This window comes from Chionomys nivalis, chromosome 3 (genome assembly GCF_950005125.1).
Source record: "Chionomys nivalis chromosome 3, mChiNiv1.1, whole genome shotgun sequence".
Classification (NCBI taxonomy): Eukaryota; Metazoa; Chordata; class Mammalia; order Rodentia; family Cricetidae; genus Chionomys; species Chionomys nivalis.
The window spans coordinates 58,202,824-58,216,503 of NC_080088.1; the positions used below are offsets into that span (position 1 = coordinate 58,202,824).

Below are 13,680 nucleotides of genomic sequence, written 5' to 3' on the forward strand. Positions count from 1 at the left end.
TATGGAGGGTCGGGCATAGCCAGTGGCCCCACAGCCAGCATCTTGTCCACAGCTGACACAGGCCCTGCAGAGTCCTTTTCTACATAACGGTCGGGGCAGGCTGGGGCACACTGTCTTTTCTTGGAAGGAAAGGGCCGAGTCAGTGCAGGGTGCAGAAGAGGCCCGGGGCTTGCACAGGGCCTTCTCTGCCTCAGTGCCCACTCAGCCACCCTCTTGTCCCTGGAGGCAGGTCAGGTGGGCTCTGCTGGTATGCAGGAGAGGGACTGAGGCTCAGGATCACTAAGCACCCCGTGGCGGGGAGCTATACCTCGGGTTCCAGATGCTGCCTTGCCCTTGACTTTGCAACCTTATTTCCACAACCCAGATTAGAAATGGGCAGGTCTGTGGGTGTTTAAGTGAGCAGCAACCGTCTGTGTGTGAGGATGACGTCTTCCCGGATACCCCTGGGAAGGCTCACCAGACTGTTGAAAACCATGCCTGGCATCCCATTTAGGAGAAAAACTTCTTTAGAACACTGAAGGTGCTGGTCACTGTGTGTAGTCTAAGGAGTAAACCCAGGAGAACACAGGACATAAGCGCCTCTGGCCTTTCAGGCATTTTTTTTAGAGGCATGATTTTTAAGTCAGGTGTGGTGGCACACACCTTTAGTCCCAGCCTGTAATCCCAGCACTCAGGAAGTTGAAGCAGAAAAACTGCCACAAGTTCAAGGCCAACCTGATCTACCGTCTGAAACCCCGCCTCTGAAGTACCATGACTTTAAGACATCATTTTACAATTACCCCACACAAGTGCCAGCTTATATTTTTATGAAAATGTTCCACCATTGCTCAAATGTAAATGAACTACTTACTCAGAGGCAATTATGGGCTACCAATGAATAGCTCTTCTCAGGCCAAAACCTTTTCATCGTTTTCTTCTGCTGAGACAGGCAGGTCTCAGGAAGCTCTGAGGGGAAGTCCCAGAGGAAGGGCATAATCGAAGAACAACAGTCTCTTAGGGGCTTTGAAGGACATACCTAACATCACACACACACAAACACACACACACACACTTTAAATCAAACGTGTGTGTGTGAAGGAGCAAGCTCCTCAGTGGAGGTGCAGGGTGTTTCTCTAGGGCCAGCAGAGGTGAAAGAGCCGTGTGAGGAAGGCAGTGAAGCCCAGCAGGTGCTTCCGAAATCACCAATGGCAGTTGTGTCAGCTCACAGGTGTCCTGTGGGCGCTAAGATCTGCAGTATTGAAAGCAGCTCCTGCCAGCTCTGGGCGCTGAACTGTGTACAGTTTGCATGTGTCATATACCCCATGCAGCCTTGTACTGTGAGGGCCTCTGAGTTAAAAGATTTGTGTGCCAGTGGCCCTCTGCCCTGGGCTGGTCTCTCATGCACCTCTTTGTCTTAGCTGAAGCTTAAGGAGTGACCTCATCCACACATGATATAATTGCTTCTCTGTGATAAGGTCAATAGAACGAATCCTGGAAGAAAGCGCAGAACCAGTTAAAGCTGGAATATCTAGAACCACCATCAGATATAGTAACTAAATATGCCTCTTCCTTTTAGTAGAAAAAAAAATGCGGTTTCCAAGTTTTGGTTCCAAGATCTGAGCTCTATTTTCTTCTAAGTTACTTTTTTAATTTTCTTTATTTCCCCCCAGTTAACTTACATAGCTCCTTCTAAGCCTTGGAATCTAAGAGGAAGGGTATAAGACATTATGTTCTAGACACTGAGGCAGCCCTGATTCATTTAGCCTCACACAGCTCAGAAAGGCTAGGTAACAAGGGCAAAACACATAGCAATAGAGAATGAAGTCCAAGTCTGAACATATCCCTCTGGTTCTTAAGCTTCTTCAATAGCCCATACTATTTCCTCAGATGAAAGGCAATTTTTGAGATCAATGATGCTTTCTAGTGATCAATTTTCTCCAAGTATCAGTATTTTTTTTAAAAAATTAAGAGGTGCATAAGAAGTAATTCTGCCATAATTTTTATTTATAAAATTATCCTTGAGAAGCAAAGATTTTGTCCAAATAATTTAAAAATCCCCCATTGTCTGAGTTTGTTTTTTAGACTTATCACTTAGTTGCATCCAACTTTCTACTTATATTCTGTCAGTGGCCAGAAGTCCAGGACCAAAGCTTGACTCTGCAGATTAGTTCATTTAAAAGGTGCATTTTGTGTCTCTGTAGCTTTATTGTGAAGGAGACTCTGCTGGTGCTCAATGCTTCCTCCATAGGTGTCTGAAGACACTGGAGCTCCCTGCTTTCAGTATTGTGCACCGTTAGGCCACTAGATGGTGACTTTTGATTGAGCAGCGCTCGAAGTTCCTCTATTCCTTGCATTAAAAATACATTATCACTGTTAAGTCAGGCTTCAATCAGTGACAGATTTACCATAACTTTAAATAAAATATTCATTAAACTATTTTAATAATTATTTAATATTTTTGAGAAATGTCCATTTAAATATTTTAATCAGAGAAACAGAAAATAGATATTTTAGGCTCATATGGCACCTTTTCTCTCAAGAGTAATGTTTAATAAATATACACAATCAAGAGATTCTGTGCACCTAACCTCCTGGCAATCTAAAGCAGACAAGAGGTGCTGTCTGCTCAGTGCCCAGAAAAACACAAACCTTCCGCTGTGGCAGTGCCCGCTCAGCTTGACTCCAGCTGAGCTCTCCCTAGCTGGTGGCCTTTTTACTCAGAGAAAGTGAAGCAGGAACTTCAAGCTTTCCACTCCGGTGGCTTCAGAATGAATGAGCCCTGTGTCCCTAGCCTCCTTCAGATTATCTATCTTTCCAATCTCACCCTAATAGAATGAGCTCCAAGACCCTCTGGTATTATCTTCACAGCCTGACCCACATACGTCTGTTCTAGTGAGAAGAAAGCCACGGTGTTTGTTTCTGGGCTAACCTAAAATGCTCTGTAGTGACTACCAGGAATTATATTTTTGTCTTAAGTTCTTTATTTTGTTTTTTGGTTTTTTTTTTTAAAAAAAAAGTTGTATTGGGATCTGCGATCTTCTACTTTGAGTGTCCCTAAACATGCCAAGGTCTTCCTGGACAAAGTCCCTTTAGTCCTTTTTGGTGTTGATTGTTCTCTGTGCCAGAGAACAGACCCTGGAGAATATTCAGATTAGAACCCTTGGCCTTGAAAACTCACTCAATAATGAGCAACAGATTTTGAAGCAATCTGATGCACATACCCACGTATGATGCACATACGTTCATCATAGAGCAGGTGTTTTCCCTTCTCAAATAAGACGAGGATGGTCTCATTGCTGAACTCCAGCTGTAGATTTGCAAAAATGCAATGAAATTATCGCCCTCCCTGAGAGGCATGAAGAGGTTTGAGTAGCATAAACCACAATTCTTGCCTTATCGAGTAGGAAAAACAAACACACAACAAACCCACAAATAACAACTTTCGAAGGAAAGTCATTGAGTTTGTTCAGGAAAAGTTTGAAAAATAACTTAAGAGGACTACTAGAGTCTGAAGCTGAATGAAAGGGTTGGGGAGGAATTGTTCAGAGTATAAACAGGGAGCAGAGCTGTCTTTGCGCTAAATCTTGAACTAACTAGTAAGTGAAAAGCAGGCCTTTTCTTCCATCTACTGAAGACTTGGAGATATTACAAAAACGACAGTGAGGAAAGAGTAAATAAGATTAGAAATTTTCAGAAATTGTCATCGCTTAAGGAAGGCCATCGAGAGGAGAAAGTGGCACCATGAAAGGTCAAGAAGTAGTCAGCCCCCACTTGGCGGGTTGGACCAGCTCACTTTGGGCGTTATAGGCTTGGGCTGTAGACTGGGCTGACTGTAGTTCTTGTGTTCTTATTCCTCAGGAGAGAGAGAGCTCCCATAGTGGACGGAGTGTGGTCATTTAGTCTCCAGGCACAGTGCTGTTTCTTGGATCCCACATGTCCTCAGCGTTACCAAGATTGCCAGCTGCGTTGGAAAGGCACAACACATCTGTGTCTTACAGTTTGGGAATAAGACTCAAATAGAAGAGCTTTCAAAACAGGACTTTATGGGATTAATAGCAAGCTCCCCCCTTGATCATGCCCTCTCTGTATTACACAATCTCTGACTTGTAAGGGACCCTAACTAGGATGTGATCCCCTGGGAACATAGTGGCCCATGTGTTCAAGTGGGTCATGATACTCAGGACCAAGGCAGTGTCATAATAACAACTCAGGAATCTTTAAGAAGAAATCAAACGTGTTTCAGGAACAGGAAACCTATGGAATATTATGGGTAAATTCCCATGGAAACTTCCTGTCCCTCTCTTGAACTTCTTGAGGGTTTTTCCACATTGTGGTCCTGAGCATTTCTGGGTTTCCAGTTCTACTGCCTGCAGGAGTTCTATAGCCCTGTCCCTTTCATGGGCTGTTTACTGTAACTCTGAACAATCACAGGGAAGCAGTTTTGCACCAACCATAGTCTTTTCTTTTTTTCTTGATCCTTTCACCTACACTTAATTTATTTTCTTATATTTTATAGTATAATAATGCTAAGGTCACTTTAAGTACCTCCAAGCACCACATAGCTATCAACAAGAAAAATAAATGTAATGGACCGAAGATTCCATCCCAAGTAAATATCTGCTTTTTTACCTTGGATCTTTACTTTTCTTCATTGATATAAGCCTCTACCCCAGTAAATCTCAGAGAAGAATCAGGCACTGTGCATAGTTCTGAAATGATCATTCTCCTGGGACTACTGACTGTTTCAGGGTTGCAATCTCCCAAGCATTAGCATGTAGGCAGGCTTTGCTGCTCAAGGATCCCAGAAAGAAAGAGCTGAGCCCTTCTTGTAATAGGGCTTATCACTGCTTTTTCCATTTTCCATACGGTTGGTTCACAGATATTTTTATGATTGACGTGTAGGCTTTCTTTTAGTAGACTGGAAGGAGGTGGTTCCAACAATATTGATACTGTAAAAAATCAGCAATACCCCTGTCTGTATGGTTGTGAGCTCAATTTAGAGCTAAGTGTATCAACCCATCCATTTTTCTCCAGACTCATAATTAGAAATATGGGGGTGGGGGCAGGGTGTGTTAAATTCCTATGTTTGTCAGAGGTTGCTTTCAAGATTTTTGGAATCTAAAATTAGGAAACAGGAAAAAATTAATAGCTAATGTACACATAAAATTCAGTAGTTTGCACTATCCTGGTACAGAAGAGTTGATATAGACCCACTTTTCAGCTTATTTCCTGGTGAAGTATAATTTTGTAAATCAAAATTATTGAAAATAGATTCTTATCTCATACAATACATCCTGACCACAGTTTCCCCTCCTTCCACTTCTCCTAGCTCTCTCCCAGATTCCTCCCAGCTCCCCTCTTCCCTGAATCCACTTCATCTCCATCCCATCAGAAAAGAGCAGGCCTACAAGAGAAAACAACCAATCAAGACAAAAACAAAATACAGTAAGGCAAGGCACGGTTCCTCACCTTGAAGCTGGACCAGGCAACATAAAAGGAGGAAAAGAGTCCCAAGAGCAGGCAAAAGAGTCAAAGACACATCTGCTCCCACAGTCAGGAGTTCCACAAAATCACCAAGCTAACAGCCAGAACATATAAGCTGAGGACCTAGTGCAGACCCATGCAGGCCCTGAGCTTGCTGCTTCAGCCTCTGTAAGTCCCTATGAACCCTGCTTAGTTGATTCAGTGGTTTATGTTTTTCTGGTGTCCTCCATTTCTTCTGACTCCTTGAGTCCTTCAGCCCTCTCTTCTGCAGGATGCCCCACGCTCCAAGGAGGGACCTGATGGAGACCTCCAATTTATACTTGATCTGTATGATGTCTGGCTGTGTCTTTGCATCTGCTCCCATCTGCTATAGGAGGAAGTCTCCCTGATGACGGCTGACAAGGCATTGATTTATGTGTAAGCAGAATATCATCAGGAATCACTTCATTATTGTTTGTTAAATATTTATTTTGGTTTTCTTTTTTTGAACAGTTGTATTTGTTTCCACCATTGGTCTCCAGGCTAACCAGACTCCGTTTCTGGCTATCAAAGCAGTGTAGGACATGGGCTGTCTTTCCTGGTGTGGGCCTCAAGTTAAAACGGACATTGGTTGGCCACTCCCACAAGTTCTGCACTACCATTGTCCCAGCACATCTTGTAGGCAGGACAGATTGTTGGCCAAAGGTTTTGTGGCTGGGTTGGTGTCCATGTTTCTCTCTCCATCTCCATAGCCTGTAGAGTACCTTTTGGTGCCAAAGAGATTAGAAGGCAGGGGTGAAGGATGCAGGCACCAGCTCGACCTCTCCACATTCAGTGAGCTGTGTAGATGGTTGTCCTTGGAAATGGGGTCCTGCTGTCAGTTTTTGGAGAGCAACCATCTGTCCTAGCATCATTCTGGGTTATTTGGGGATCTCCATGGGACCCCCTTGGTCAAAAAATTGGCTCCATACAACCTGTCCCAGCACTGGAAGTCTTGCCTGGCTACAAGAGATGGCCAGTTGAGGCTCTGTATCCCCATTGCTAGGAGTCTTTATTAGAGTCACCCTCATAGATTCCAGGAAGTTTCCACTGTACTAGGTTTCCACACCAACCCCAAAGGCCCCTCCAATTCCAGCTGTCTCTCCCAGTATTCTCTTATTCCATCCCTTGCTCCCCACCTGATTCTTCCTGCTTATATCCCCACCTACCACCAGTCTACCTATAAAACCTATTCTATTTCCCCTTCCTAGGGAGGTCCATACATCTTCCTTTATATAAACTCTTTAGGTTTATGGATTATAGCTTGGTTATCATTTACTTAACAGCAAATATCCACCTACAAGTGAAATCATACCATATTTGCTTTTCTGGGTTACCTTACCCAGGATGATTTTTTTTCTTGTTCTATAAATTTGCCTTTATCAAGCAGATTTCATCTCAGAAATGCAGAGATTGTTCAATATACAAAAATCAGTAAATGTAATCCACTTTATAATCAACTGAAAGAAAAAAACATGATTATCTCATCAGATACAGAAAAGACATTTACCAAAATCTAACACCCCTTCATGATAAACATCCTGGAGAGAGAATAGATACAAGAGACATACCTAAACATAATAAGGACAGTTTACAGAGCTTGAGGTTTTAGCTAGAGCAATAAGACAACTGATAGAGATCAAGGGGATACAAATTGGAAAGGAAGAAGTCAAAGTATTGTTATTTCTAGATGATATGATAGCATACATAAGTGACCCCAAGAATTCTACCAAGGAAATACTACAGCTGATAAACACTATCAGTAAAATGGTTGGATACAAGATGACTCAAAAAAAATAGGTAGCCCTCCTATATACAAATGGATTGAGAAAGCAATCAGGGAAACAACATGCCTCACCAAAGCTTCAAATAATATAAAATACCTTGAGTTAACTCTAACCAAGCAAATGAAAGTCTTGTATGGTAAAAACTTCAAGTCTTTGAAGAAAGAAATTGAAGAAGGTATCAGAAGATGGAAAGATCTCCCTTGCTCATGAAACAGTAGGATTAGCATAATACAAAATGGATATTCTACTAGAAGCAATCTACAGATTCAGGCAATCCCCATCAAAGTTCCAACACAATTCTTTACAACCTTGAAAGGACAAAACATACAGCTTCATACAGAAAAACAAGACACACAGGAGAGCTAAGACAATCCTGAACAATAAAAGACCTGCTGGAGGTCTCACCATCCCTGATTTTAAAATTTCGTAAATCTTAGAAATGCCATTAGACAACCTGAAACTCTGCAGGGTACTAGGATGGGAGGGGCATGTCTGAGAACATAGGGCTGGAAGACTATCCTAGCATCAGGACATCTTCATCCCCCAGTCAACAGAAAGTAGCCACAATCATTGATTCTTCATCCTGGCTCTGGTGGAATTTCTTTGACTACCTCAGACAAGAGGGCCCGTGGGGAGGAGCCCTGTTGAAGAAAAGCAACCAAGGGGGGGCCCTCTGTTCTCCACCCCCCTTTTCTGAGGAGAGACAATAGACAAGGTAAGTAAAATAAACAAACAAACAAACAAATAAATAAAGCTGGAGGCTCAGTCAGGAAGACCTCATTGCCTCTTGCCCTGCCCAGAGACACCAAGGTTGATGCATAGAACCAGGAAAACTGACCTTCAAGCTTGGTCTTAGAGGCCATTTTAAGGAACCAAAATTGTCTTCCCATTTACTGCCACAGACGAACCTGGGCAGCAGGGGACACCATCAAAAGAATTCCCTCACATTCCTCTCTCTTATGCAACATGTGGCAGAGAAAATCCTTCCAGTCCCCTGAGACAGCACCAGCAGAGTCCGGATGGAGACAAAGCAGCACAGATAGATCAGCTGACCAAAACAACTCTACCCGATCCTTGAAACGGCTGTTGCAAAGCAAGTAAAGACATGTATATGAAAGGGAGAAGGGTGACTCGGTAAAAGATGAGCCAGAGCCTCACACAAATATCCAAAATATAAACCAACCGCCAAGAAAGGGACAAATTGAACAAAAAGGGAAACCAGCTGATGTCAGCATGGAAGTGAACCAGATGTTGGAATTATCTGAAAGATTTTTAATCTTAAAGCAAATACCACCAAAATGTTTACAGAAATCAATTATGAATTCTTTAGAAACAAATGGAAAAGTATAAAACACTCAGAGTCTTATTTTATATTTGAGAAGGAAATTAGAGGGGTGAGAGAGATGTCGCAGAAGCTAGAGAATTTTTTTCCTCTTCCATGAGACCTCAGTTTGGTTCCTTGCACCCATGTCAAAGTCAAGTGACTCCTAACAGCCTGTAACTCCACTTTCCTCAGGTTTCTGCAGGCACTGATACACATGCGTAGTCCCCCCCGCCCCACACACACACGGGAGAGGGGGCTAATAAGATCATACCACATAATTCTAAATTTGACAGCTTAGAGGAAATGCACCAATGCATTAAGAACTACAACTCCCAAGGTGAAATATGTATAACCCAAATAGCCCCATAACCAGTAAGGAGACTAAAGTTTTATTGAAACCCTCCCCAAAATAAAATCTCCAGGCCCCAATGGTCTCACAGAAAAATTCTGCTAAATCTTTGAGAGGGAGTTGACAGCAGCCTGCTACGATCTCTTCCCAAACCAGAAGAGCAGGTAAAGCCCCACCTCAGCTAGCAGTCCAGAACAGAGTTGGAAAAACTCATGAGCTGCAGCATCTCTCCCAAGCATAGATGTAAATTCTTTTGTGAGTGAATTGATGATTGTTTGATTTCATGTTTGAGACAGGGTTTTGCTTTGTAGGCTAGCCTTGTATTGGGGATCCTTCTGCTTCCTCTTCCTGAACACTGGGATGACAGGCATGTGGTCACCAAGCCTAATCTCTTGCATTTGTTGTCTTCTTGGACTTTCCGGTTTGAGAACTTCTTGTTCATTTCCCCAGTCACTGACTGGACTCTTTGTTCTTTTATGTTTAACTTTTTGGGTTCTTTATATATTCTAGATATTAATCCTCTATCAAGAAATAGTTGGTTAACATTTTCTACCATTCCACAGGCTGGCTATTTTCAGTGTTATAACTTTTGTCTTTGCTGGGCAGAAGTTTTTAATTTCATGTGATCCCACTTGCCAATTCCTGCTAATATGTCTTTGGCTAATACTGTCATTTCGAGAACATCCTTGTCTATGTCTATAGCTTGCCTACACTTCTATCTGGCAGTTTCAAGTTCCATCTTACGTTAAGGTCTTTGTTCTGTTTTAAATTGATTTTCTGCAGTAAGCAAAGATTCTAGCTTTATTCTCCTATGTGTGGGATATTCAGAACACGAAACTGGGAGAGTTAAATGGGTGAGGGTCTCCAGAGAAGCTGGAGGCAGGAAATGAAATATTTGACCAAATTAAAAGACATTTATATATGAAGGGGGAAATGTTGCCTTTCCTTGAATATGTGTATTTGGCACTTTTGCTAAGAAGCAGTTGACTATAGCTGCGGTTATGTATTGGTGGTGTCCTATTTTATTCCATTGGGCCTAATTCTGGTTTTATGCCAATCCCATGGTGTTTTTGTTGCTATGACTCAGTAGTGAAATTTGTGATATTCCCAATATTGCTTCAGTCTTGAAGCAATCTTCAGGATTGTTTGATTTATTCAGAATCTTTTGTGCTTCCATGTGAATTTAATATTTTTTTCTATTTCTATGAAATACCATTAGTATTTTAGTGATTATCTTTGATCTGTCTACTGCTTTCAGTGATGAGACATTTTTAACTGTATTAATTTCCCTGACCCATGAATATGGAAAGTCTTTCCAGTTCTTAGTGTCTTCAGTTTAATAATTTTCATTGTTGAGGTCTTTCACCTTCTTGGCTATCTTAGTGTGTGTATGTGTGTGTGTGTTCATGTGTTGGTGTACTACAGTGTGTGCAGAGGCCAGAGGAGGATATCTGGCATCTAACGCTATCACTTTTTACCTTATTCCATTAATACAGGGTCCCTTGCTGATCTGGAGGCTCATAGTTTCAGGTGGGCTGCCCGATTAGTGGGCTACCGGGATCCTCCTGTGTCTATACCACAGTTCTAGGGTTACAGGCATGCATAACCATGTCTGGCTTTTTATGTCAGTGCTGAGGATTCAAACTCAGGTCCTCAGTTTTGTAGAGCAACAATCTTACCCACTGAGCCATCGTCTCAACCCTGTTCATTTTTATTTGTGTTTTTCTCCTGATTTCAGTAAAGTTAGATGAACATTGTAAGAAGTCTTTTCTCTGCACATGCAGGATGAGAATAATACGTAGCTCTTTAAGGTATATTTTTATTGATGGCTATTTAGTATTTTTGTTCTGTTGTAGTGTGTTATGTATGTGGTACATGCATGTTAACATGGGTGTGTATACACATATGCATATGGAGGCCAGAGGAGGGTACCTGTTGTCTTCCTCTATCACTCTCTTCCATATCACTTTGGGACAGAGCATCTCAGATCACCATTTTGGCAAGAGTGCCCTACAGCATACAAGGTTCACAAGCACACATGACCACTCCTGGATTTCTACATTGGTGCCAGGGATTTGAACTCAAGCTCCCCAACTTGCATAGAGACTGAACCTTGGTTCTCTTCAAAACCAGCAAGCGCTCCTGGGACTGGAGAGATGACTCAGTGGTTAAGAGCACGTGTTGTGCTTTAGGGCACCCAGACTTAGTTTCCAGCACCCACATGATCTCCCACATCATCTGAACTACAGTTTCTGGGATTCTAATTCTATATTCTGGCCTCTGTGAATACTTGGCATGCATGTGATGCACATATATATGCATGCAAAGTAAAAGTGAACAAATCTTTAAAAAGCAAAACCGCCAGTAAGTACTTTAATCTCTCCAACTTCTACTAAAAGTTTTATTTTTTCCACTCAGATACTATGTGTAACCCTCTTTTTTTTCCTGATACTAGAAGCTAAGCAGCACTGTAGGTTTATGAGCTGTATGGATGAAGCTGTATTTACCAGCTAATTCAGAGGCAGATTATGTTCCTAGAATATGAAACCTGACTATACCTGGTATTTCTCTGCTTACTTTGCTTCCATTCGCTGTGAACAAATTAAGGTTCTTTATGCTGTCAAACCGCCAGGAGATTTATCCTTCTTGTAAACCAATATGTTTGTCAAATGTTGTGAAATGTGCTTAAGATAATTAATTCATGTCTTGAGGTGCCTGAGCTTCAAGGGAGTTCTCCGAGCTTTGTCCTTTGTGAGATTCCACAAACCTGGTGCATGGTTTGGTTTTGTTTTCCTACGGAATTATATAAGACCAGATAGCTTTTGATTTTCAAGGTGATTGCCAGAATTTTTTGCTTCCTTTCTGCAGAAGTTAGAGACGAGTCTTGAATAAACACAAGCCTTTCAGGGTGCTCTAAAACAAACACACAGTGCTTTTTAACGACAGGACTGAGTTGGAAAGTGGGGAGCAGTGGCATTAGAGAGTTACAGAAGTGGGGCACCCCCAACTCAGAAGTCCATTCAAAGTCCCACACAGTGAGTCAAACTGCCCCCCTTTCTCCTTTGTCTTTTTCGGAAATACCTGGGTAGGTTCCTTTAAGAAACAAAATCTCTTGAAATGAAATTTGAAGTTTTCAAATTTCTGTTTTCTTTCCTTTTGTTAAACTTAAGCCAAAAGGTTTTTAAAAACTGATAAAGTAAGGTCTGGGGGAATGTCTATGTGTTATGGAATTTAACTAGCTTAATTCTGAGGAAGCTTTCAACTGGTTTCTAGGCTATAATGAAGACTGGACCTCTGATCACCTGTAGGCCACCCGCGGCCTCACATGGATTTGACGCCTGTATGCTGTTGTTGTTTATTAAGTTCAGTAGCTGCTCCTTGAGCAACTGCTGTCCTTCTTGGCAGTTCCAACTCTGCAACCTGCTAGCAGTGGTTCTGCTGCGTTGGCTGCAGCCAGGCAGGAATTCTGTTACCTTGGGCACTGGCTCTATCATGGCTGCTAGAGGGACCTTTATCTAGATCTCTTTCTCTCTAAAGAACTCAGGATTCAAGGGTTGAGGTGAAATTCTGCTTGTTCAGAGAGACTGAATAGCAAGTGGCTAGCCTCCTCTCCTAGCTCGTGTCTCCCTGCAAATAGGGCGCGCTCAGCCCCCATGTAAGAATCCTACCTATACCTGGCTCCTCCCTAGTCAACTAGTTGCTGACTCAGTCTCCTGACCCCAGGTTAATCTTATTTAATCAAACAAATGTAACCCGTCTTTGCATCATTGAATAAATATCCCACAGCATAAACGTATGTAACACGTCTTTAATATTCTTCAACAGTATACTAAGTCAAAGAGCCAGGAACACTGTTAGCGCCCCTTCATCATGAGCACACAGCATTTAGAATTGAGCGTGGACAGGCCTTGAAAGTAAATTGAATGAGCTGGTGGCTTTCGCTCCTTGTGTGACTACTCCCATTACGCTATCATCCTGCCCTCATCTAGATTTGAGCCAAATAGGTTTCCATAGTTTCATTTCTCTGCTTTGATAAAATACCATGACAAAAAGTAATTTAGAGGATAGGGACTTGATTCAGCTTTTAATTTCAGATCCACTGTCCATCATTGCACTATGTCAAGGTAGGGAATGCCTAGTAGATAAGTCATATCACATCCACAGTCTGCACAGAAAGAAATGAAGTAATGCATGCATGTTTTACTTGTCCTCAAAACCTCTCTACACGAATACGGTCCAACATCCCCTACCTAGGGAATGGTACTGCCTATAGTTGGCTATGGGCCATTAACAATTAAGATAATTCTCCATAAATATGTCCACAGGCCAACCTGATCTAAACAATTCCTCACTGAAACTCTTTCCAGTGGATTCGAGATTGTGTCAAGTTGACAATTAGAATTAACCATCACATAGCGTTATCTCTACGGCCTGTTGACCGCCCCCCCCCCCGCAAAAAACCCATGGGCCTGGTTTATAGTTTTGTATGAAAGCTGTAGATGAAGACTTGCATCTACAGTATCTCTGGCAGTGTGTTGAAGCAGGACATCTCACTGCCCATTTTGCCCTAAAGAAAGATGATCTGAGGAAGAATAAAAGCCCTTTGCTGAGTAAGGTGTATGAAGAAGTTAAAGACTTAACAGAACAATCAAGGAAAAGAGGAAGATATGGTGGCTGATAACAAATTGGGTGGAGATGTGTCTTTCTGGAGAAATGGGTTTGTGAAGGCATCTTTTAGA

General features: G+C 42.1%; 1 protein-coding gene across 1 annotated transcript in view; it reads left to right on the plus strand.

Moving 5' to 3' along the window:
- The window catches only part of Ildr1 (immunoglobulin like domain containing receptor 1), a 37,830-nt gene extending 33,299 nt beyond the window's left edge, over positions 1 to 4,531 (plus strand). Inside the window, exon 8 of the mRNA XM_057765398.1 lies at positions 3,838 to 4,531. Coding sequence (XP_057621381.1) covers positions 3,838 to 3,879 — 42 coding nt within the window. The 3' untranslated portion in view covers positions 3,880 to 4,531. The remainder of the gene's footprint in view (positions 1 to 3,837) is intronic.
- Positions 4,532 to 13,680: the final 9,149 nt, after the last annotated feature.